This window comes from Sinohyriopsis cumingii, chromosome 1 (genome assembly GCF_028554795.1).
Source record: "Sinohyriopsis cumingii isolate HCF-2022 chromosome 1, ASM2855479v2, whole genome shotgun sequence".
Classification (NCBI taxonomy): domain Eukaryota; kingdom Metazoa; phylum Mollusca; class Bivalvia; order Unionida; family Unionidae; genus Sinohyriopsis; species Sinohyriopsis cumingii.
The window spans coordinates 62,481,036-62,508,989 of NC_142961.1; the positions used below are offsets into that span (position 1 = coordinate 62,481,036).

At 34.2% G+C, this 27,954-nt stretch overlaps 2 protein-coding genes across 2 annotated transcripts in view; both read left to right on the forward strand.

Moving 5' to 3' along the window:
• LOC149806978 (uncharacterized) overlaps window positions 1-27,954 on the forward strand; it is a 252,067-nt gene that overhangs the window by 25,277 nt on the left and 198,836 nt on the right. The window lies entirely within an intron of this gene.
• LOC149806979 (uncharacterized) lies at window positions 1,312-24,125 on the forward strand. The gene is made up of 5 exons (XM_089951003.1): window positions 1,312-1,347; window positions 2,531-2,660; window positions 10,747-10,893; window positions 13,775-13,906; window positions 16,638-24,125. The coding sequence occupies exons 1-5, from the start codon at window positions 1,312-1,314 to the stop codon at window positions 19,448-19,450; spliced, it is 3,258 nt and encodes a 1,085-aa protein (XP_089807129.1). The 3' UTR covers window positions 19,451-24,125.

Here is a 27,954-nt window from a genome sequence, read left to right on the forward strand (position 1 = left end):
TAAGTCTAAAAATGTGGATACAGACTATCTTTGCTTATAAATCATTCCATATTGTAGAGAGTTTTATAATTGGTAGAACGCTAAATATTACTGCATTACATTCCACAATGACGGAGTAATTGTTGGCAATATTGTGAGATCAGGGTGCATTGTTTGACTTCTCGACCATAAAGCTAAATTTTCAAGAGTAAAACTAACGTTGAGGTCTTTAAATATAAATATAGTATCACCTATTTTGTAGTGGACACTGAAATGAGTGACGATTCGAGACAATCTTATTCACCTTCCCCAGTATAATATCGAATAACCACACCGTATAAAGTGATATTTCATGCGTATATGTATCGTTTAAAATAAAACCGAATTCTTCACGCAGATGCTTGAATCACGTTTGCGTTTACCAATATGTTGAAATGTTTTTTATTTGTTACACCTATTTTACACTATTTTCCTGTATATAAAAATCGTTGTTACGAAAAGTGTCACAACGGCCTATATCGCTTCGATAATGTTTTCATACGAGTATACTTTCCTAAATTTGCTTCAGTGATTTTGTATCTACTAAAGGACAAATTTAAATAGCCATGTTTCCCAAACACGATCAGTTACTGAGCCAAGGCATTATATGTTGAGAGGACGAAATATTATGAGATATGTTGCATTACTTTTTCCTTATTCGAGAAGTGTCAAACTGATCCAAAACAATGCGAGTTTACAGAGCTAATTAAATATCAGTTGACTCATTAGATGGTCCATCTTGTTCAGTTTAGGAACTGTATTAAGACTTTATAACAATATGTACTATACGGCACGCAATACCTCTGCAATATGGCTAATACATATTATTTCGTGTTCATCATAAATTGCGATGATACTCACCCATGATATATGCACAAACTTAGATTTTTACAAAAATATATAACGGAGTTGTATACTTGTAATGTTAATTTGGTCATACATTAGATTTCCCCAGCATGGAGTAGTGTTTCGAATAGTCAAGTAGATATAGTGTATGGACGTTGTGTCGATGTATTGGCACTGGAACTCCACAATTTCATTTCCTTCACTAATTCTGATCTGTCATGATGAAACTTGAACTTATCATTTACTGATGGGGCGTCTTAAAGTCATGTGAATAAAGTCACTAGTATATAATTCAAGCTATATTGATACAACCACTAATACAATTAATTGTATCAGAATGCGACCACTTATGCAAATACACTTATCAGTGTGTTGCCATCATTCATGAACGAACCTTAATGAAACTCGACGTTATTCTTTTGAATACATATACTTCTCAGCAGTAATATGTGGCGCCACATGCCACTGCTCTTTTCAACACATGTATGACATGAAACTAATGTTAAGTTTGAAGTGATTCTTTTCGTTTGCAACGAGAAAACATCTTAACTATAACCATTTACCTTACAGGAGGAAACTGTTCCCTTTTCTCAATCAAGACCCCGTAAATATCGACAACATACAATAGGTAGAAGTTTGAAAATAAAGACGTATGTTAGCACACGAAAATTATTACCGTGTAATAGTACTGAATTGCTTTCTGAATTTTATTTCTTTTATCAGTTTCATATTAAATTGCATTTAGCCATCCCATTAAACAGATATATAAAGGGGAAAACCAGTCCTCGCAAATTATTCGTTATACGTTCTCAATATCAGGCAATATGAAATGTCAATGATCTTTAGGCATTATAAAAGTGATTATATATGTTGGGAATAAATTTGTTCGTTTCTTACTACCCATGTTACATGCAGTTAAAATGAAAACGTAGCTGAATGTTTTACTCGCGCGTGTATAACCTCTTTATCTTACTAACATACTTTGCACATGCGCATGCACACTCACGACATGCAAATTTACATATCACGATGGAGACCAGCTAAAAAGCTACAAGCGCAATGACGTAAGAGACGGTTCCCAGTCATAAATGCAGCGCTTTATTACAGAAACTGGGGAATCTTCGGTGTCGTAAAACTGAGACGGTTGTGTGTCCTCCGTCAATGCTGGTCTAACGGAACTACAATATTGCAACCTCAATAAATAGAATAAAGTTTTCTACTGAGACATTATACCTTAAAGGTTATTATTTTCCTAAACTTCCATGTGCTGTGACAAAAATAAATTTGACGTTTATAATTTGCAAATTTGAAATGTACGATTTCTTTACCCACGTTTAATATTTGTATTACCATGCATGGATCACAGTATTGGGACTATTTTTGATATTTATGGCTGGTGTAGTAATCTTCGATTGATACAAGTAATGTTTTCTCTTTGAATGTAAAATAAATGCGTTTTATTTATTTCCTAGAGTAACATCTAAACTAAACGTCAAATGTTTACATAATACTGTGAACGATGGTGTCAGGAGCATTAGGAAAGAAATGTTTGTGTTACACCATGACTAGTTTTGGTTAGAGGTATGTCATTATGTGATAACAATTTAAACTTTGTTGATGGTTGTGCAAAGATGTCATCATTTAACACGTGTTATCCTATTTACAGATTCAAAATAGTTCAATTGTTCTAGATTTGGGAACAAATCCAGAACCAGGAGAATACATGGTGTGTTCTGAGGGAGAATCGGCCAGGTGCTACCACGGGAACATTTCTGACTTATGCACGAGCTATAACAGTGAGTACCAATATTAGGTAATACAAAAAACCCACAGAGTAATAGGTTTTATTGTTTGTTTATAAAATCTTTTAAAAGACAGAGACCGTAATAGTCCTTTCCTGGTAATGTTTGAAACTATTGTTTGTTGAAAGAGTGAAAAAGGGAAAATTGTTTATTGTTCTTGTATGGAAATCCTATATGAAACATGGATTGTATCATTTATATATAAGGGGAATCATTTGGCTTTTCTTCTTATTTACGTACCATCATTATTTTCGCATGTACTTTTCAAGATCAATTCCTTCTTTTCTCCTCTTTCTGTCGGAATATTTTGCTTCACATAGCGCCTATGTAACTGACATTATTATTGTCGTACAGTGTTTTAATAATTTTTAAGTGTACCTACGTATTACTCAGATTAATATGTCAAATATTTTGACGGACGTAACACTCGAAATTTAGTTTAAAATTCCAGCCATCATATCAATGAACTACTGCAGTTGTTTACTAAGTCAGCGCACTTGTGCATGAAGTTTGGGTTTCTCCACCATCGTGTGCATGATATATAAATTATTGCTGATCTCTCAGCTATCAAGCTAGATTCTTGTGTAAACATACTGCTTGTCGGTCTCTGTCTTACAGTAAGTATATGGATCTGAATGAGTTTTATCAGATTCCATTGTTTGTTTTGTTATGATTAATGACGTTACCACTTAATCTAAATGTAAAGAACCTCTGTTATTTATATTCTTTTCTTATTGATTTTGTTTACCTTAGACATATAAAATCGCTGGGTGACCTGGTGCTATGGCACGGAGAGAGAGAGAGAGAGAGGTGTATATTATGTAAGCAAATAGAGATGAATAAGCTGGATTTGAATTAACAGGCAAATCATTTAAACCAATCCAATGATAGACTATGGTGCGTTTGCTGTCATTTGCTGTCAGTACCAGGCAAACTCGTTGTTTTAGTTAGTATATATCACCACATTGTATTTCTTTAGTTTTGACTCTCATTCTCCTAATCGTACAGAGAATGTTAAACGTATTTACCTGTTCAAATCTGATGTGTATTTCTTTAGTTTTTACTCTCATTGTCCTAATCGTACTGAGAATGTTTAGCGTGTTTACCTGTTCAAATCTGACGTGTATTTCTTTAGTTTTGACTCTCATTCTCCTAATCGTACAGAGAATGTTAAACGTATTTACCTGTTCAAATCTGATGTGTATTTCTTTAGTTTTTACTCTCATTGTCCTAATCGTACTGAGAATGTATAACGTGTTTACCTGTTCAAATCTGATGTGTATTTCTTTATCATACTTGAGCAGTATCTATATTTTAGAGGACTGTCACATAAATGTTATCATCCGATTCTTTCAGGTTATTTAACTTCTCTTTTATCTCTCTCAGTCGAGTTGCTTGCTAAATCAATACTCTCTTAGGGCTGTGGAATACGTTTTCCTAAGTTTGTATCTCTGGGACGAGTGAGCTACAAGAATTTTTCGCCCCTTTTCTCTTTATCAGTTCTCCACTGACATATTAGACTTTTATTTTGTCGCTTATCATACCACCCTTTTGGTAATAGCACGTGAGAACCTGACCATTGCGATTGATTTTACATTATCGTTTTCAGTTTCTCCGGTATCAAAAATAATTTAGACGTTTTCATGATATCAAACTCTCACAAATGCCGTTGCCAAGAAGGTGGCATGGGGCTACTATTTTGTACAGAATATACGGTGTTTTAGAGATGTTTACGTTAATGACAAACCGAATGTCAGGTATTGACGGACAGTTCTAATTCTATATCGTTATAGGCGGCACTACCGAGAAAGCGGGCTGTGGCATATGACGCGGTCAGCAACATCGCTTCACGGTTGCTGACAAGAAAATGAAATGCGTATATCATCAAAAATACTTCAAAGTATAGGCATAATATGATTTATTTATTTATTTTGAATGATGGAAAGTTAATGCTATAAATGTACTGGTGTGAAATGCCACCTGTTGAAACCCATATTCCTTAAAGACATACTCCGACTATATTTTAGATTGTGTTTTCTAACGCCATTTATTTGGTGTGGTTGATAGTTGAATATAGTGATTCTATAATAAAAGTATATCCGACTTCATGGGATTGTTTACTTGCTAAGATGGTTACCAGTTCGCTGGTTTCGTAAAGTAGCTCGTTATTAGATATTACGGTTACAATCAAGTAATAATGTAGCTAGTGTGTGCCTCCAAATGTGACCTGTTTCGTTCTCATTATTGATATTATATCTTACCATCTTATATAAAAAACCAACGTGTCTATTTCCCTGCTAAAAGCAGAGGTCGAGAGTTCGAAGTTCGAAACTAACGGCGGCTTCCCAATGTGCATCTTACCTTTTTTAAAGTTTTATCTTTAAACTTTCTTCTAAGCTCGCTCATCCCAGTATGTTAAGCCTTTTTTTTTACTATTTGTTTTCATTTTCTTCGTACGATCGGCAATTAACCTAGTTGGCATATAATCATGAATTTAATGAACTCGTTTCTGACCTAACAAAGAGATGGAACTTATATTTTATCTATAGTGTGATGGAACATTATGTTTTGAATGAAGGCATTTGGATTAAATATTGATATATATAAGGAAACAATTGTGTCCACTAACAAATAGCTTCAGAGATAGCAATATAATACGCGTAAAGTGAAGTAATAAATATTGTTTTAATTTTGTACTGTAGAAAAATATCTGTGTGGAAATGTTGAAAGGATAGAGGGCAGAAGAGACATACACATTAAACCTCACCCATAATCATTTGTATTTCGGTATCGCCTTAACTAATAGACTGGCCAATTAACAATGGATTGATAATCTATCTCGTTTCTATTATTTTATTATGGCGACCTGAATACTACATAGCAACAAAACACTTTTCGTGAGTAATAAATGCAAACATCACATCAATTTAAATCGAACCAGTGAATTTGTATGTTTTAACTGACATCAGCACATATTTAGGATAAGTTGTTTCTCGTAAGATTCAATATCCGGACAATATTAGTACATATACACATTCAGATATATATATCATTCAGATATATATGTGTGTGTGTGTGTGTGTGTGTGTGTCAAATAAAGTCTGATGGCAGGAAAAACACTCATATTTACTCTTTATAGATGTTACTAGATTATTGTATACATGCAGAGCTATATCGTGCAAGAGTGATATTTTGAAGTCCCGGGGTTAGTCTACCGTGGTGCTCCCTTGGGCAAGGCATTTGTACTTCATCTGCCTTGGCGCTAATAATATATTTTTTGAAGTGCGTAAATACCACACCAATCCAAACGAGTATGTTATACTAAGTCTTGAGGTTTGTCTTCTTTCCTTGAAAATTTCGTTCACTGGACGCTGACCCTGTATTATCTACACCTGAGTGACAAACATACTTATCTTTTTCTGTCTCTATCCAGCAATTTAAAAGGGTCTGCACAGTTCCATACGTTTCGGGAAATAAATAAGATTGATATAGCGCAATAGCGCAGATACTACTAAATAGCAAAGGACAATGTATTTGAACTCAAAATGAAAACCCGTGTTAAGCCATGGATTTCAATCCATCATTCATTTATCAAAATAATTTAGCAGAGAGGTGCATATTGAATGTGTTACAAATTACTCTATGTCCTTATACAAAATGAACGTTATATACCGGATACCAGCGAATGGTCAGTTCAACATGGTGTCTTCGGGTATTTGCATAGTGGAATGGATAGGTGATAGATACAAAGGGGCTAAGAGTGGCTTATATAAAGAAATGGGATGCAAAGCTAATGATTGAGTTGAAAGACTGCTTTTGTCATTATTATTTTGTTTCCTTTCCTTTGCACACTCAGGAAATTTCATTCGAGAAATAAGATTATAGTGATGAATAAACGAATTGATCTCAGTAAAGATCTGAACAATGAAAGCGTTAGCTAAAGGAATAGTTTCCTGATCAACATCATTCTCAAGAACTATGCCTGCCTTATCTATGATAACTGGACATATCTTTGATAAATGGACATACCTTTGATAACTGGACAGGCAGGGCAGAAAACTAGTTTAGTTTCAGTAATAGCATCTTTCTGATCCAAACAAGACCAGTCAGTTTCAAGTGGATGTACGTCGACCTTATCTCCATATAGTTCATTGATTAGTAATAAATCAATTCCTTTAGTAAAGAAATCATTGTTCCGAAAGTTACTGGTCCAGGGAAAAAGTATGTTGTCAAATCAAAACGATGGAGAGGAACATTAAGAAAGCTACATTCTGCTTCCTGAATAAAAGCACTTTCACTAGAAGACTTCTAAGACAAAGGCAAAGTACCTGATAATGAAAGAATGATACGCTTCTAAGTCCCTTAACAGTTTAATAGAGATAGGCTAGTCAGTATCACCAAGTGATATGATATATTTTGACAGAAATGGTTTATAATTCACGATATTAGGATCAGAGTAGAGTTTGTTTGACCCAACTAAGGTGTTGCTTGCAATACCAAATCGTGACTATGACCTCTTTGAAATAAGGGGATGTAGGATAGCTGTCTTTATTATGTTCCTTATTTATCTGTCTGTATCAAACAGAAAATGACATGTCCTTTCTTTTTGTTATGAGTACGCATAAGAAGAGATATGGATTTCTGTTTAGCCTCATAATACGTTTGATTCGTAAAAGTTGTAAGAGGCTGTGATTATTATTTTACCGAGAAATTGCTGAGAGGATGACTTATGACTTATTGACCAATGCAAGTTCGTGAGTCAAGGAATCGCCATCAGCTGTTCGGGCATTATTTTCCGAAGTTTCTACCTTTTGCTCATCAACATAGTTGTTGACATACCTACGGATGCAATTCTGGAACTGTTCAACTAATATGACTGGTCTGAGGTTATCGTAATCTTGATCATCCTTCCTGCGTGTGCACAACTTATCAAATAGCTGTTCTATAGCCGTTGCAAATTCGGCAAGGTTTTGTCTTGTTTGCTATTCCTAAACCTCTGCTGATATGCCCAGGTACCAACTCAAAACCCTGCAATATACACTCCTTAACCACGCCATAAGCAGCACTTTGTTGTATCGACCGCGATGTGTCCACTTTACGAGCTTTGCAAATAAGCACATTTTGTAATAATTAAATTCACTCTTCTCTTGGTCATTTCAAAACTTTCCCAAACCGAAACAATTTGTCCTTTCTCAATTACGCTAATACTGCCTGGGTATGTTTTGAAACAATGTTCATGTGGCATTGTGAACCTTGTTGGTTGCACTAAAGTTTTCTCAAAGATCTAAAACTAAAATCTTTGTGATGGAATATAAAAATTCTAAAAGACAGTCAATTTAAATTTCAAAAGCAATTTGAATTTCTCTGACATTTTTTTTGTGAAAGTCAGATCCCGGAGGAGCGCTGCCAGTTCTATTTAATCTATGGTTCCTATATTCCGATGTTCTTTTTTCAATGAGTCTGCAGATGTATTTAATGTTCTGTTTGGATATAAATTGTGAGGACTCACTTGTTTGGATTATTCATTGGCATTGTAATGTGATCATTGATTCTGGAGTTAAGCGTCATTTCGGGATGTCTGTGAACTCAAGAGAGTTTTGGTCAATGCCATTGTCATACATCAAGACTGTTGGCTCTTCAGCATATTCAATACTACTGGTACCTCATCACATTATAGGCCTACAATTCATTCGGAACACTATTCACTTTGACTTGTTAGGAATATCTGGGATTTAAATCTGAATAATGTGCATTCCTTCTGTCACTTAGTTGAAGGCCATAGAGAAGTAACAATACAAAATGAAAATTTAAACAAATAATTTTAAAGTATTTAGAACTAAATCTCAAATAATCCTAAAAGTTGTATCACTTGACCAAAGTGGTATTTCAAATTAATTCCAATCTTGAATGTACTGTTGTACCATTAGTATTGATGTATGACAATTATCCAGATTGTCTTTGTATGGTACTGTCGATACCGCACTTGGCACTCAGCATTACGGGGCTAGTGTTAGGACTGGTCGGCCGGGTGTCTGGATAATTTGACCGTGTGAGACATGATGATACATGTCTGTGGCACGATGCCCCAGTACTAGACATCATTATAAACTGTTACAATGCAGATATCGTACGACTAATTTCTTTTAGAGCTGCGGTAAAAAATACAATTTTCTCTCTCACACACATTTGAATGCATCCTGAATAATCTCATTATCTTAGTCCGAACGTTATTAAGCACTTTGTAATTCCAATACACAATTTAGATAAATAATTGCTCCCAAACTATACCTGAACAAAACTAAAAGCTTTGCTAATAGAATCACCAACGGCTGTTCTGAAGATAGGTATAAATAATGTTGATGAAACCAACCTTTTATAAATCATAAAACACAATAACATGCCCATGATGTATGTTAAACGTTTGCTTTAAGAAAATTATAAGGTCAAAAGCCATGAACACATGTTAACAAATATTAAACATATTATCTTAAAGAACAGTCTACAATCATGGACAAACGTTATATACACACACACACAGACACACACACTTATATATATATATATATATATATATATATATATATATATATATATATATATATATATATATATATATATATATATATATATATATATATATATGTGTGTGTGTGTGTGTGTGCAACTTTTATAAAGAGTTATACGGTTAGAAGCAAGTAAATATTGGACTCATCGGCTGCATATTTTCGTCGTCCTTACAAAAGGTAAAGATTTTGTCTCAATATCTTTTAGACTGAGAAACTAAATGCTTCATTTTAATGCATTTCACGTTCACATCACAATTTTATTGGCATAACAAATGCTTATTCGCGTACAAACATAATTTAATTGAAAAACAGACACACGTATACCAGAGTTTTGTATTTACAATTGATACCTTTTAATGCTGATTGTAAAAATCTTTGAACAAAAGTAATGGTAGGTTAGTCTTACGAAACCAATTATGCAAAGTATGAAATGATATCGTCTAGAAAGACCTTCAAATTCACTCCATCGAACTGAACTGAGGTTTGCATATAGTACTCAAAAAGATGTTTCTGATCACTCTAACATTCAACTTCACAGCCAGGTCAGATAAATAATCACATAATACCATCTAAATACAGTAAAATAATAGTTTTACAGAGTACGTGTTTCTACTTGTAGCATTTGACACCTGCATTTTGACGGCGGGTTATCAACTATAAGACGTTTGAATTGTAATCATTCGCGACTAGGAGTAAAATAAAAACCTTGGAAACATTTGCATATAGTCATGTATTCAAGGTCGTTGAAATATTTGTATGCTTGAATGGCAGACTGACTCATTTTAAAGATTGCTAACAATTTTGGGAACGCCAACAATTTCGATATGGCACTATAAATGTTTTTGAAAACTGAAATCATTCCGTTGGTCATACATATCAACGTATCTTCAGCATCGTGTTTTCATGTACAGAAAAGTAACCGCATGTCGCATGATTGGCAACAGCAGGTGCAAGAGTTTAACGTCAGTACAACTGTATCTTTGTTTCAGGAAAATGATAATGCAAACCCATTTGTTAAGGCCAAGTTCGCATTCGATCGAAATACAACTAGATTTGGGAACTAGAGAGTTCAAGTACATTGGTTACATTTTAATTAATATGTTTTATTTTAGGGAAAGCTAAATAAATGAAAGAAATTACCTGAAAAGTGTCTTACCCAGATCATCACCAGCAATATTTTCGTGAAAGTTTGCATAGACAATGTATATAACACTGATGTTGTGGATTCCTATGCATATTTATAACAGCGCAAATTCTTCTTTACATCGATGCTGATATCGATGGAAGTTAGTTTAAATTGTATTTTCATTATTGATCTTTCCTAATGACTTAAATATGAAATAAGATATTTATATTGGATAATGTCACTGGGTATTTGTACATAAACAACCAGGCAGTAGCTTTTTCACTTAACATTCTGTATTGCCTGATTCTAGTCAAAGTCTATAATGGATATGAAACTGCCTAATTACAAAACATTCTTTATAGCTACAATGTCTTCTGTTGAATTTCAGTAACAGATGATGTTCAAAATCGACCCAGTGACCATGAATCGGGGGCTGTAACGATTTTGCTTGTGGTGCTTGCAGTGTTAGTTGTGGCTATATCGGCTACAGTTGTTGTGATGCGTTGCCGAGATGCACTCAAGTGCAGAAATCTGTGTAAGTAGATTTAATAAGAACTTAAACTAGAATATGTCACAATCTAGATATTAATGTAAAGTTTCATTCTTTAAACAGTAATTGATAAGCTTTTCAGAAATGATTGTGATACTGGTTGATTTATTCAATGATTGAAATATGAAGATAAAGATTTGTTAATGATCGAAATGGTTAACATATCTTGTATATCACAGAAGAATTAGTAGACTAAAACAAAAGTGCGAAGCAGACAGGGATAGCTAGTTGGATATTGAGCAAAGTAGCGTTATTAGGTTGGTTGTGAAATTCGCACCATCATTAGTAGCTCTTATGGAAATTTTCAATGATTTGCCGACCACTGGAAAGTGTAAACGTGAATACCGGCTCCCTAACCAGGTAAGGATAGCACAGATTCTATCAATTACCATCTCATTGCCTTGACGAGAGGTGTCTATAAAACGATGGAACAAATAATCAATGCGATTCTTGTTGATATTTGGAGACAAACAATTTGATATCTCCTTCCCAAAGTGGCTTCCGATATTACCGGAGTACCAATGATCAACTGGTTAAACTTGCAGCGTTTATTTGCAATGATTGGATCAAGTGAGAACATTGACTATTTTCTTCGATTTGTGAAAGGCATATGATACAACATGGAGCTATAAAATAACGACTGACTTGCACAAGTTTGGACTACAGGACCATCTACCTACCTTTATAGTCAACTTTATTTCATATAGGGGATTCAAGGTACGAGTGATCTCCAATCTCTGATATGTACAAGCAAGATATGGGTGTGCATAAGGGAAGTAATCTGTGTTACTCGTATTAAGATCTGGATTAATAAATTACCAAGGGTTTGGCTCCTAGTTTTGATTTCCTAATATGTTATCGATCGACACACATGTATACAGTTGAAAGATAATCGTAACAAAACATAAACAAGATTCAAAACAGGGAAATAGCCTATTGTTTCAAAGTCTGAAAATCAAAAGAGTACGCAAGCATATCTGTTAGCTACGAAGACAATATGATGATCCTAAAATCTCTCTAGAAGGTATACATACACCCGATATGAGGAAACCATGCTTTTAGGTATTTTCTTCAACGGAAATCTTATCTTCATTTCGCGCAATAAGAATTTTAAAGCGAAATGCTTGAAAGCTATTGAGTTTCTCAAACTATTAGTGCACATTGACTGGGGTGTTGATAGAAAAGCCATCCTAAACCTATATGGAACCTTTATTACCTCTAATCTGGACTATAGTTGTGAAGTTTATGGTTCAGCCTGAAAAGTCGCACTTAAAGATGATTGACTCAATTCATAATCAAGCAATATAACTTGCTTTGGGAGTATTTAGGGCATTTACATGTAAAAGCCTTGTGGCTGAAGTGAATGAGACATCTCTATCACATCATAGATAAACATTATCTGCACCATATGCCCTATAGCTAAACTCCGACGGTTTGAACTATGTTTCTGAGTCTGCTTTCCAACCCAAATACAAAATATTATATGAAAAAACAACAAATGTCACATATAAATTTGCATTAAAATATATTCCAGCCTTGACATTACAAAAATTATATTATTAAAAAATCCAGAAGTCTTTTTTTTGTAACACTTTCCTGGCTTATTAAACAATCCAAAGTACTTTTAACGCTCCTTGATGGAAACAAATCCGAGAAAATCCTTCCGTTGGTCATAACCCTTATAAGGAACTTGTCTCCAAAAAGTTAAACCACTTTGCACTGACGTTTCAAGCTAACCGATTTATGCCCCTCGGAGGGTATAATGTTGGCTACCTAACCATAACTGTATTAAAGATGTCGAAATAGCAGTCCTCGCTGCTACAATAGCTCTAACACTACAACCATATACAGATTTTAAATCTAGCATCTAACACTTCTTATTTAATAAGTGGCAGGCATTATGGGCCGATTCAATAACAAGTTGCATGTGATCAAACCAACTATAGGCGAATGGCCTCCTTCCTACAGAACTCTCCAAAGGAATGAGGTAGTCGTTGCAAGAATTAGAATTAGTCATACTTATTTAACCAGCGTTTATCTATTAAAGGGCATTTTTTACAATGAACCGTTCATCATGAAGTACGTCATGATAGATTGTTTCGATATCCCATTTACAGGCGATCGTTACTAAAATTTTCAGCACATGAATGAAAATTCTGATACGGTACATGTGGCTTGTATTTTAAATTTCGTAAAGGAAGTTAACATTTATTCCGAAATATAGCTTTGTGAAATCCTGTTTCCTTTGAGTATTTTAACCAACATTTGTACTGGTAATCACTGTAATATATGTTATTATCTAACTACCCTTTATACACACCATTTACTTCCCCCGTTGATCAGGGGTCTTAATATATGTTCAACTTATCATCGTTGATTTTTATTCTTGTATTGCACGTTGGTAATAAACCGTTTTGTTATAAACATACTTGCCATATAACTTTCTGTGGTCCTTTATAATCTTAGTTCTGGTGTGCCGTATGACCCACAGTGACTAAATCAATCAATCAATCAATTTAATTTGAAATAACACAATATCCAACACATTTCTCACACTTAACTGTTTGACTGTGAATACCGTTTCATTATTTGTTATACAGACGTCACATATATCTGCCTCAAAATAATATTTCCCATGGAAAATGTATCTTCAATACCGAAATAACTAACGAAGAGACAATTAGATACAATGCTATCAATAAGGTTCATGTACCATCTATGCTAATATGTCTCCTTAAGGCAGAACACATGCAAACGCTCTCAGAGGATGCTATTGATTTTCAACAGTATGAATTATTATTACCTTATTATCTTCTGTAACAAAAATGCATTACATATACTTTAAAAGCATTTATTTTTATGTCAGATTTATCTCCGGAGCCGAATGCTATGTACAGAAAAAGCAACAATAAGTTTCATTTCCTATCAGCAGGCGGAAATACAGAAAACGTGACAGAAAAGGAATACGTTTCTTCAATCGAAGAAAGCAAATCTAGGGGTTTGTATAGGATATTTTCGTTATGGATTTATTCCATTGTTAGGATTTGATTTTGAGTGTTTGAAAACTAACGTTTATATTTTACTGCAACGTTTATGCATTAATTGCAGTGTCCCAAAAATATTAAAACGTATATCAGGTCTAAAAAAACAGTTACAATATTGATCTGCAACAGTTTCATACTCCAAAGTGAAAGAAAAATAATAAAATATGTTGATTTTCATTATGCAGTAATCTTGTAGTATGATATGTTATCATTACTAGAGAACCATAAAAAGCCAACAAACGACTTGTTAGCGTACGTTGATAATAAAAACAACATCTTCAGAATGGCGTTGAACTGAGCTCCAAATTTCCCCCATTGTACCTTATTCTCCTTCTTATGGACGACACTATGATCTGATTTTGCACGCATGGATTTTTCAAAGAAAGTACAGCTCACCACAGAAAAGGAGTATCTCAAAATTTTAAAATATTGATTAAAGACGTTGAGATGTTCAAACATATGCACCAACATTAGACTAAGTTGAACGCCGCCACTTTCTATTGGTCATCTAAAATTGCTTAATATCATGAAAACCTCTTGCCAACTCCAATAACTAGCATATTTGGGTGATCTATTTTTTCTCTGTAGAAACCACAAGATAATTAAATATTAAATTATAGGAACATTGGTAACATTAGCAACTAAGTGAATTGGAACTTAGAATGGTTGCATCAGCTCTTCCTTATGGTTTATATGTTTAGTTTATCCACTGCATCAGAAAAGTAACATTAGGTAAGTCGTAGGCAAGACTTCTTTTAATAGGTGTCTAAATGTTGGCTTATTTGATTTGGATATCAAGTATTTATATATAATTTTGTATTTTTCACTCCTTGTATTTTCTTACGTATCGTCATCAAATTATTTTATTCTGCCATTGATCACAGAATAATAATAATAATAATAATAATAATCAGTGAATATGTTTCATATTATTGCCATTACATCCCTGAGATATATTTAACTCAAAGAACAAAGATGCAAATGTTGCAGCACAAGATAACGTGCTATAAATAAATAAATAAATAATATAGCAACGATACTACTACTACTACTACCACCACTATTACTACTAACTATTTCTTAGGAAAGAAATTCAATTAAAAACCGTTAAGCGAAATACGTGAGCTCTTCCTTGAAGTCAAATTTACCATGACAGGGGCATAATCAGTCATATGCATCTTGGCCTAAAGGCTGTCACTAAGACAGAGGTCGTCAGAGTTTAACTCCAAATTAATTCTTGAAAGTAATAGTGCCGGGTATTTGCTTATGGATTAGACAACGTCTGTCGTTAGATCTATATGTTCCTGTTTTCATGCAATAATTTCATTCAAATTGGCACAAATATAATAACCTTTAAGTTCTTGAATCGTTAGTAAGCAAACAAAGATGGTTTTAGGCGTCATTAGACATCGTTTGGGTGTCGCACAAGAGTCAGAATTATGCTAGTGTTGATCGGCAATTATGTCTCTGTTTGGGGCATCAGGGTGGCCGGTTGTTGCGAAGCAGATGCGTGCATATATTGGAAGTGTTACTTCTGACGAGTCTGGTTTGATTGATTTCCATACGATTTTATGTAGCCGAAAATTAGTTTTAAGCGCCCTTCTCAAAGTCTTCCACATAGCATCTACACATTTTGCAGATACGCTTTATACTAACAAACACCCGGAACGGAAGGTTTTTGTTGATATTGCAGCGCGAATGGGGTCTCACAACCGACCACCGAATAAAGCAACAGTTGCTTGTGCTTGGTTTAAGTTAGATCTTTTTCCTATTTCCAAGGACTTCAAGACAGCGTTTGTTGTAATCTGACATGTTTTTAAACGTGCATTTCTTTTCTCTAATCATACACTAATGAAATTCTAATTTCACACTTACATAGATTTTCTTCCTTCTCATTTGTTTCACCCATCGGTAAGCCTTTCCAAGCCTTAAATTGAAATTTTACACATTGTAACACAAAACATGGCGCAAACCTAATGCAAAGAATTATTCGTATCTCAAATTACTAAACACTCGTGCGTTAGAATATCCCCAGAATTCATTATGTCAACACATTAAGGCGGGTCCATTTTAGGAAACTAACCCAGGCTACCATGTACTCTGGTGAATGATGTCAATTATGACGTATGTTCTTGAAAGCTGGCTAATTTATTGATTTGAGAAATATAATTTTAACACCGACTTCTTATAATATATTAAATAATTGCTAAAAGTTATTAAAGCTATAAACGAAGGCGTAAATACAATTATCACATAAGCTACGTTTATTACAATATATTTAGGATGACAAATGGGATGTGAAGTATGTAGGTAGGGGCTTGCATAATTTATACAATGGATCAAAGACAAATCCATGGAAATCGTTACGTTTATTACACATGATTGTACTCGATAACTCTGCATTGATTGCGATGTTTTGAAGGTCCCACTAATATGATAAAATCCCGCTCACTTCATTGTCTTGTATTGCTACATCATGGTATTGCAGCCATATTCTTTGTCAAATTGCATGATTTTATCAATGAAAGTTATTTGAGAACCAAGTGTTTTAATAGGATTACTACAGCTGTCACATAATTTCTGTACCTGTATTGTTTTGTCCTTGATTATAGATTTAAGTCCCGAAAACTTCCACCCTGTTCTTGAAATAGCCTTTCACAAAGTAGCTTTTCAATTTCTTTCTAGGACAGGTACTGGTTGGAATTCAGAATCATCTGAGGAAGCTGTACACAAGTCTGATGTCTGTGTCTCTGTCTTCTACCGGCGAAGAAGGATCTTGTGTTAATGTGTCAGATGTGTATGTGAAGATTAACCTTGTAAAAGCAGACTTTACAGATCTAAAAAAGGGGAAAAGCAACACTTTTTCAGATGCACCACATGACAGTCAACCACTGATTAGTAAGAACGAAGGCGCCGCTAAGCAAATAAATAAATTTCATCCAATCATCATTTTCGGAGATTGTGGCAGTGGTAAGTCAACATGGTGCAAGCATCTTGTCAATTGCTGGTTACAGAAGTCTGAAAATAAAGATGCTAATATTCAAGGTCTAAATTTGCCAGATATAAGAAATATTCAGATCCTTTTGTACTTGCCGCTGCAGTTTTCTGATAGAGGTCTTTCAATTCAGAAATTATTGCAAAAGTACTTATTCAAAGAAAGTACAGCATATCAAGAGTTTTTAACGAAATATATAGAACATCAGCCTCAAGATGTACTTATTATCATAGATGGTTTGGATATAATATGGGAATATTCAAAATCTATATCAGAACTGTTACAAAATGAACTTATAGTTTCCTGTATTGTTATCATTACGTCGCGACCAACTAGTTTCAAACTGTTGCAGGATACGTGTCATGACCAGTTAGAACTGATGAGGGTTTTTAAAGTCCAAGAAATGGACATTGAAGCCTCTAAGCAATTTGCCAGGGAGCTTTTAAAGGGTATAAATCGTTTGCGTGTAAAGGACTTTGAGAATTTTTGGGATTTTATAGAACATCTACAGGTACAATGTTTGCTCAGAGTACCATATATCTGTCTAGTGATGTTGCATGTGTGGATGGAAAACAAAGACCCTTTTATTGAAGTAACGGATGTTCTGCTTCATATCATTAATTATTTTCTGCGTCGTGCAATGATAGATCAGCAGCGCAAAGAACTTATCGAGAAAGTATTCAGGGAAAAATCCACGGTTGTCAAACAATACATCTCCAAATTAAATCAATGGCCCATACTCATGCAGAACGAACATCTCTTACGTGTGTTAAGTGATGTTGCTGCTGAAATCTTTTTTTCAGAAATAGAAAGAAAAAACAGTCAATTAAAAGCCCCCGAAAGGTTCTCGATAACAAAGAAAAATTACTTCCAGGTTCAAGTTCTTTGCGAAACTGGTCTTTTGACAGAGTCATTTTCAACGTCAACAAACGGGAAAGTATTAAACCTGTCATTCTCCGATAAAATTATATTTGAGTTTTTTGTCTCCATTTTCATTGCATTGCAAGAGGGAAAAGAGTGTGAGTTTATTGTGTCCAGTGGGAGTTCGTGCTTGCGAAACAGTATGATAATTCACATGCTTTTCCAATTGTCCAGTACAGAAACAGTGGTAAAAGACATTATGGACAAGGTACGAAAAAACTTGGAAATAGAGAGCAGAAACAGTATGGGCATGCAGGGATGCATGGCTTCGAATGATTACTCCATAAGACAAAAGATATCTCGTAGTGAATCAGAACCAGTTCGATGGCTTCAATGGCTTATGTATAACGACGTGCTTAACGAAAATAAGCTCTTGTTTCTGACAACTGCCTTGCATTGCATTAATAATGTGACATCTCTTCAGCTGAAAAGTCAGGAAAACGACAAAAATCTTGTTTTTCGTCTACCCTTGTTACCAATGCTAGAGATTTTAACGCTTGACATTCAAAGGTGTACGTTGCTGTTGTGCAAGGAGTGGGATAATCGGGTACCTCCAAGCCTGAAAAAGGTTGAGATCAAATCTGTAACTATCAACACAGACACTCTGGGCCCACTTATGAAGGTTTTATGTTTGTGCCCAGACCTTGAGAGCTTGGAGTTATTCCCATCAGTAAATTGGACCGACGATAATGATATCCTTTCTACCACGTCAGGCATTGTAACTTATTCATGGAATGAACTGTCAAAGGGTATACAGAACAATAAGAATCTAAAAACACTCAAATTGCAAAATCTGATTCTGGTCGGTGAAGTAGACATTTTACTTTCTCACCTGAACCTTTTTCGAAATCTTGAATATGTAAATTTGGGGAATTCAAGGAATATTATTCAACAGAAGTCACCTGAATCGTATTCGCCTGACACTATAATTAAGGGTAACGGTGATAAACCGAATGACAAAATTAACTTGACACATTTAGAGCTAGAAAAACTTAACATATCGCATAGCCCGATCAACTTTCTATTTGATACGACGGAGAAGCATAAGCGAAATTTAGTTAAAAGCAACCTTAAAGTACTTTCTCTATCATCATTAAATATGCCAGAGGACTCGTGGGAAACATTTGGAAATCAAATCTCCACTCTGACCCTAACTGGGCTCCATTTAAGCAAGGTCAATGCAAGAAAGTCCTTGAACATTCTTCTAGAAGGCATCGGTAAGTGTGCGAAACTTCAAAGTCTTTCCCTTTGCGAAATGGACACGGAGAAAATTATTCCAGAATTTTCCTTCCTTGTAAAACTGAAGGAACTGTTAAAACTTGACATGCAGAGGATGAAAATAGCCGGAACTTCCTCGAGCGTACTCTTCAATGCAATAAGTAAGTGTAAAAAACTGAATACTCTTTCCTTCTGCTACATAGATATAGAAGAAATACCCGAGACATTGTCTTCAGTACAAAAGTTGAAAAAGCTTTCTAAACTCAATGTAGATCACGTAACGATAAAGGAAGGATCTGGATCTTTGAACGACTTTCTTAATGCGTTTAGAAAATGTAACGATCTTGAGATAATTACCTCTTAAAGATAAATGCTATTCGCATTCTATTACAATTATCCGCTTCCAAAACGCTGCGAATTATTACGAAATAAATCAAAGTTACTTAATAAGCAACTGATGTAAGTTTGCTTGAAGATATCATTAAAACTGGAGTATCTCAATAATACTAAATATTAAATCTAACATTGTATTAAAAGCTACCTTATTTTACTATGTATATAACGTTGCTTGCCGTCTTTCTGGTTTAATACAAACAAAGAAATAATAAAGTTGAGCTGTCAGATTGACCTTTATTTTGATTTCATCAGTAAACCTTATCCCTGATTTGGTTGTTACCTTGTGGGCATATAACGTCATTTTTCTAATCAGAGTATAAGCAATGTTACTGTTCGGTTCAACATTCAAGCTTGTAGACAAAGTAGATCGTAGTATCAAGCCGTAATGTATCCACTTATGCAGGACAGCGGGTAGGAGATTGTCATCTTTGTTCCTACCCTTCACGTTTGGGCGCGTCAACAAGAACTGTTAAATACAGAGGTCGTGGAACGTGAAGTAATTAGGGCAAAGGTCTGAGCATCTTATCTTCTACAAAAGTGCCTATAAATTCACAAACATTTAGTACCGTGTATGGTATGCACTGTGTAGGGACGAATTTGGCTACAAGGTGAGCGTACAATTTGAGTGTAATAATGCAGGTATCAGAGCTACGTGGATCGTTTCAATTCCCACGCATTCCGCGTGCCAACTTATTTTTAAAAGCATTTCATTACATGAGAGAAAATGAATATGTTTGCCTCCAATCCATCCATTATGACTTGCTCTTTTTTTTTGTCAATATTCCATTGCTTATAACGTTCATAATATATACTTAATTCTTTTTATATAAAACTTTTCTCAAAAGTGAGAGGTTTAACAAAGTCCAAAGTTAAAGACTTTTTATCCATACCTAAGAAAGCATAGAGATCAATCGCATACGGTTATTTAAACAAAACACATGAACACAGAAGCCTTAATTTATTTAATATTATGTATTTTGTTTTATATATTTTAGTGCAAAAGAAGCATGTGCTTCATATTTTTATTCTTATATGTACATATCTTCGTGGAAAAGTATTGCTATGTGATATCAGCAGGCTAATTATTGTGCACATGATATTCGAGAATAAGTTTCGACAACTAGACCTTGACATTCATTAAAGTATGTGAAATAAATTGTTTTAGCTTACATTAAGAGGCAATGGTTAGTCCTAGATTGCTCACTCATTCGCCACGTAGCCTTCTTTGAAAACATTGATGCCAGCACGATCCCCATCAAGTGAAAATTTTATAAATTATACGTGATATGAAAACGTGAAATAACGTCACAATAAATTTCAAACAAACATAAAGCTATCCAAATAATATAATGTGAATGTTTTAGCTGATAACAAATAAGTATTGTACTAATATATTATAAACTGTACCCATTACTAGAAAATTATGAAGACACTTAAGTTTGTATAAACAATTGCAAGATTAAGCAATATATTTGTAAAATATGTACGAGCTATCGAAATTAACTATTGAGAAACAGTACATTACAAAAGTCACAAAATACCCCTTGCATTATATGATATCTTATATCTATCTAATTGCGTTGATACCTATCATTGAAAGTACCTAAAAGACAATCTAATCTTCTGGCAGATTGTTTCTCATTATGCTAATTTCAACCAAATATTTTATCCTTTAACAAAAATAATAAATTTCCTGTTCGTTTGTGTGGAAAATATCTGTGGCAAAGAAGGAAGAATGTTTAATTATGTTTCCCCAACTATCCTTTATTCGAAAATAAATACAAATGGTAGGAATTTTTTTCTTTTTCTCATGCAATAGTCACTTTGATATCAATCTATATGCCATGTCTATGATATGCTAGATGAATGCTTGTGTCAGACCTTATTAAGGAATAGAAGAGATTATGACACGGCATCCACACAACTGTGTTTAAAAATTCTTAACCATCTGCATGTACAGGAAATCAGAGAGAATAAAACAAAAACAGGTATGGCAGTGGTATGCCATAATTTAGGCTTTAGCTTTCTTATTATCAATAACTTGAAAACTTTCGAAGTGAACATAAGCTGTCAAATGCAAGAAATCAAGCGACATTTCAAGCTTGCCAAGTGAATCTTAATTAAGTAAACGAATTCGCATGCATGATCCGCCTGGTGTGTGTTTGCAGCACTTTTGTAGTTTCAACAAATGCTATCATAAATGTTTAATACATTCTCTCTTTCCGAAGTAAAACATTTTCATTGTCAGGGCTATTTCACCAGCTTGCAATATGTCTCAAAATGACATATAATTTAGTTTTGATTCGGTTATTTTAAGAAGATGCATATCAATGCAAACATTTTGACCCTACATAATCTGCAAGCAAGTATTATAATTTCATCAATACCAGTATTAAGGTCAATAGTGCTATTTTTCCTTTTTGTGGCAGCAGGCTACAGGTTGGATGAATTTGTATTCTCCTATTTGCTTATCCACGAGAGATGGAATAACGTTTTTCACAAACATAGTTGAATAAACTAAGTTTTAACACAATGTTTAGGGATCCGACTCCTTGTGGATGATAAGATAACCTTGAATCTGAGGGAAACACTGTGAATTCAGGAGTGTTTTATATATTTGAATATTAATTTTAAACTGTTACGTTTATTACTTGACTGTTTATTTGTACAATGACTTGATTCTAGTTTACTAAATAATTGTATAAAAAAATGCATGTCACTATTGGTCTATTGCTAATCATTAATTTTTAAACAAACATTTATATCAATAAAATGGCTTTAATATTTTATTGAAAGGTGTCTCTTGTTTAAAACCATTTACTTAAAACTTAAAGTATTCTTTATATAATGTGTGGTTTGAATGAAGAACGAATATGTGTGAAGGGATTCTTTTGTTTAAAGCTGATTTTTCCACTTATTCTCTCTTTATATTTAAGTGTGCGTGCGTGTGAGTGTGCACTAAACGATAAGTACTCCCAGGGATATGTCATTCTGGAATCTCACAACGATGGGATAGTGCAACCATAGTCATAAGGCAGGAACTATTTCTCAACTGTCAGAACATATTATTACTCGACAGGACGAAGATATCATATAAGGTAGGAGACCTGATGGGGCTAATGGATAACTTGATCGTACACCATCTTGGTACTCATTTATGAAAGCATCTTTGGAAGCATTCTTGCGTGTTTATTGCTGTGTCACAAGATGTGTTCTCATCATGTCAGTGTAGTAAATTGACGTTGTAGAATTCTGTGAAATATGTGATTTTTTCCAGGTAAGAACTAATTCGTAATCAATTAACAATTTCGATGGCTGATGTATATGGAAGAGCCATTGCTACTTTATTCACACACACACACACACACACACACACACACACACACGTGAAGACTGTACAATATACCTTGAATTACTCCTGAGTATTATTTGATAGACCAGTAGTGCCATTTTCGACACTTCACCACAAAAAATGGTTGATAGAGTTGTATCCATATTTGCATACTCATAACTAGATGATGTTTAGTGCTTTTGTTTTTTAAAATCCATATCATGAATTCTAAGAGATATTTTCATATACTATGGGAGATCTGTGTTTGAAAAGGTATTTGAAAATATTAAAGTATATTATATGACCTATAACATTTTTAAGTTTGTGTAATGAAGATAACAAAATATAACAATCCATGCGAGACAAAGAACTAAATAACGGAAGTTATCATAAATATAAAAACACTTTAAATTACGCACCATCGCCTTCACCTCGCTCTCTAACACGTGCATTCAAGCTGTTGGGCCTTAAATGTTATATTCTGTTTATTGCCATGTTACATGGCTTTAAAGTGTCCTTCCTTGGTGGACTATAACGTATTATGTATGTAAGTATGTATGTATGTATGTATGTATGTATGTATGTATGTATGTGTGTGTGTGTATGTATGTATGTATGTATGTATGTATGTATGTATGTATGTATGTTCTGGGAACTTTTAACGTGATGGAAAGAATATTTACCAGATTGTTAAATTGTTATTTCCTATATCCAGTATTTATGTTGTGATGAATAAGTACATTAGAGACAAATGTTGTCTCTATCATGTACATTTAAAGTGCGAACTACCCGTAATTTCCTAGTAATTTGTTTTCCATTTCTGAATCTATTATATTGCACTTTTCTGATTTTATGGTTATCTATCATAAACAGCTGGATATGTATTTTGGCATCATATACCTATATGCTTGCAAGACCCTTTTTGGATCTTTGCGTTTTCTGTTTTCCTATATCTGCCTTTGAAACCGAAGAAAAGGAATAGAATTCATAATGCAAGTAATCTTTAGATTTGCTTGTTAGAATATTTTAGTATATTAATTTGTTACATGAAATAGAATGGCCATGATTTTAATTGATCATGTTCTAGTTGAAAATGTAGGATTATATTTGATAACAAGAATATGACATATTGCTTATGTAATATTTATAGGAAATGAATGTATTCCAGTTTGTATCTCAGTGATAGCTGTGAATAATATACCTAGTGTAATATGTATGCTAATATTGATTTAGGTTTCTGGTTCTGTTTGTGTTCGAAGAGAAGACTGTTCGTTCTCAATATATATGATTTTAGTTTTTAAATAGATTTTCCTTTACAAATAAAGTTTCCATCAAGACAAAATTAAATTTAATGTTGGTCTTCTCCTTCACCTCAGTAGTATATCTCTATTTTCGTTACATGTCACGGGAAAAGTTTCTTTCTATTTATCTGTATGTCTGTCTATCTGTCTGTGTATGTCTGTCTATCTATCTTTCCATGAAATTTACTAAGTAATCAACTAGTTCAAGTACAAAATAAGCAAAAAGCAAAATGAAAACCCAACCGTATAAAAAACCTAAATAACCACGTAATCGGTTAACCGATTGACACATTAGCTATTTACATTTGTTTGCATACGGAAAACGTATTTTTTTCTGGATAAGATTGTTATCGGCAATATAAATAAATGTAGTCTACATATATGAATATCATCGCGGAAGATCGCTACTTAAGGAAAACATTATCGGAGAATGCAATGTTAAGAATTAACCCTTCTTACTCTGAAGTACTTTTAACATCAATGTGATTTGAATGACTAGGATGACGGCCCGTAACGGAGAAGGATGACCCCTTACGAACATAATGTACAGACGAGATACGAGAACGTTGTGTGAATTGTATTAATAGTTTTATTTTCTGTTGATACAAGCTATAAGCTAAGTACTTTACCAATGCTTGGCCGTACAATCCTAACCAGAAAAATAAACAACAATCATTTCAGTTCAGACTTAAGGACCAACAGTGTGACGAAGCTCTTCGCCAAATTTTGTGCAATGAACCTTTTTTCTTCCTACACAGATTTTATCATTTCATGCTGTTCATTTCACTAGCAGAGCCAACTCACATATTGCTCCACTATCGCTGTGGTAACAACTGATACGTAAACAAGTCAATATTATATACCACTTTAAGTTTGGACTCGTTATCAAAGCATACTTGCTTATTTTAAAATGAACCGTGTCTCCTACCTTAATACTGCACAAGCTCTATTATCCCGAAATGAATCAGTAACAACCCCCACCCGATGTCAAACTGACCCCGAGTTGTTGCTGCTCTACCAAGCAAATTACTCCATACGAAGGTACGAAACTAACTGAGTCTACCATGATGTTTCGTCAATTCTGAACATTATGACGTCTGCTCCTATACATTGGCTATAATTATACGGCTTTGCAAAATATGTTCTCAACGCTTACTCTCCATACAAAACAATGGTCCACTCAGATCCAACATGGCTATACACGGAAACGTAAATTCAAAATATCACATGCCATAGGTTTATTATAATAAAAATTTAGGAAAATTATCGAATGTCAGATCGTCTGACCAACATCTCCTATTGGTATTTTGCTTAGGTAGTAACATGCCACCAAACACTTGAAAATGATATTTACCGTTTATGAAGAAATGGTTATGTGGATTGTGCCTCAATACAATTATATTCGAGATATTAGGGACTTCATGGGTTCCATTAGAAAATGCAAAAATTCATAGAGACTTGTAACCATACTAGTATGAAGCATAATTTTGAATCAAAATAAGATTTCATAGACTCACTGGTATGTTGATTTACAATTGTCAGAGGATATTTATTTAAATTTCTGAGTACCAAAACAAATGTTGTCAAGTTAGACTGAACTTGGGTCTAGTTATGGTGCCAGTACCTGAAATAAATTACCATGGTGTCATAAAATTGCAATAACTGGAACACCCTTACGTATCCAAACCATACAGTAGCGGTACCCCAAGCGTGAGAAAACACACTACATTAAAGGTCACCAGCCATACTCCAAAAATTTTCTTTTTACATCAGATTTGCATTGCTTGATTAAAAGTAGTTACATTCGCACAAAATGAATTAAAACAATATCAAGTATAAAAAGGAAAAATAATATCATTGCTCGAAATAGAAATAAACAACGCTGTTACGTCCCTTAGCTGCGATGTCCCACCTACAGTGGACTCCAACCGGAAATGACGTACATATAACATTGGATAGTGAACATTTAGACGAAACTATTGAAAACTAATGTATTGTTCAGCCTTATATCGATATGCGTGTACGACGCTCTAGATTGTGCTGCTTTCAAAACTGTTCCATTGTTTCAATATATTTCCCAAATTCCCGTTAATGCAGGTATAAAGGAATCAATGCTGGCTTCCCTATGTCTGCTGACTTTGTAAGAAAACGAAATCGGCACACTTAAGATAATCCAAAGGAACCAAAGTTGGCTTTTATCCTTTATGTAGGACTAGCTCAGTACATTCTCAGGACAGCGTCACTGAAAGCAGCTAAAGTTACCTCACTAATTTTAAATACTTCGTGCGAAATAAATTAAATACTGTTAGCTATATTTAATGACGCTGACTCGAAAATTGACCGTGCTACATATAGGATAAAATTATCAATGCTGTGTGAAATTAACTGTGACATAAAGCACTAATCCATGCACATAGACTATAGACCTATACACGTCATAGCCTCCCAACTCTCTTAACAATTTCGGAAAACTAAGTAACAGCCAGAAATATGTTATATCGGACATGCTTTATTCTAATTTTGTTAAGCATCTCCAATGTACACCAGTTGAATCAAAAATATACCCACAATATTTAATAATAAGTAATGTACTTGCCAGCCAGAAGAAACCATTTATCCGTCAACACATTAGTACATAAGCAAATTTCACTCTAGCCATATTTCCGTGAACATGACAGTTAAGCATATGGTTAACCGATAGGGTTGGTATTGGAAGGTCTTTTATACACGTAGGTAATTGAACAATCAATATTAAGGACAATACAGGCCTGTCACAAACAGTTTCACCACCTCCAAGGAAAAGGAGAGCTATATATGATAGTGACATGTATAACTAATTACCCATGAATAGTCTAATTCAACACGTTACTCTTCGTTACGGCTTGTACTAAGTATAACTACAGTAGAGCTGAATACCCAGTATCGTTTCATTATTTACAATATTTTCAAAATTGGAACTGATGAAAATGCAACAGTTTCTTGTAATAAATATTAATTTTGTATTGTCAATTTCATATACCCTCCCTGTATTAAATGTGATAATACCTCATTACTATGCCACGTTTTATGTTGTTAGTTTTCTATGCTCACGAGTATAAGCTCTGTACTTCGGATGCAACGGTCACACTGCAGGCCTCATTAATATATTTGCATTAATGAGCCACATGTAAACGTTTGCACGTGAACTATATTACACAGTGAAGAGATATTTTTGCCTTAAGGTCTCACTGGACAGTTTATCTGGTGAAAATTCATCCGACAATGACCTATTGCAGAAAAATGAGAATAATTTCACACTAAAGATAAAAATTAAAACAAACTAATGACTTTTGTAGAAAACATACATGTGATATTTTGACTCCGGCAACCAGGTTAATTCCTGATGCAACTGGTAGCTTTTATACGGAACCAACACTGACACCAACCCCTAAATTTTACATTCAATTTTGACAGAAAAGAGCTATTTTGTATATTTGCCTGCAACAAGGCAGCTAAAAGAATCAGTATGTGCCTTATGCATGAACAACGTTCACTAGTACTATAAAAAATTAGCATACTTTTTATCACCCGTCAGAAATCTAGATTTTTAAAAATATTTACTTCTGTAGCAGACATACGTAAATACGTAAGCCGTTACAAATTTAGCTTCTGTGTGAATTTATAAATGCTAGGCATGTGATAATTAGGTTCATGCCTTCTACCTTACTAAATTAGGGAGTTGTCAAAATACGAAACTATCCAGTGTGACCGTAAGAATTTATATGCCAGTCGGATTAGTGGAAAGGCGTCTCAGTTTCATAACTTTGGTGCAATTCTGAATAAAACGCAACCTCAGCATGT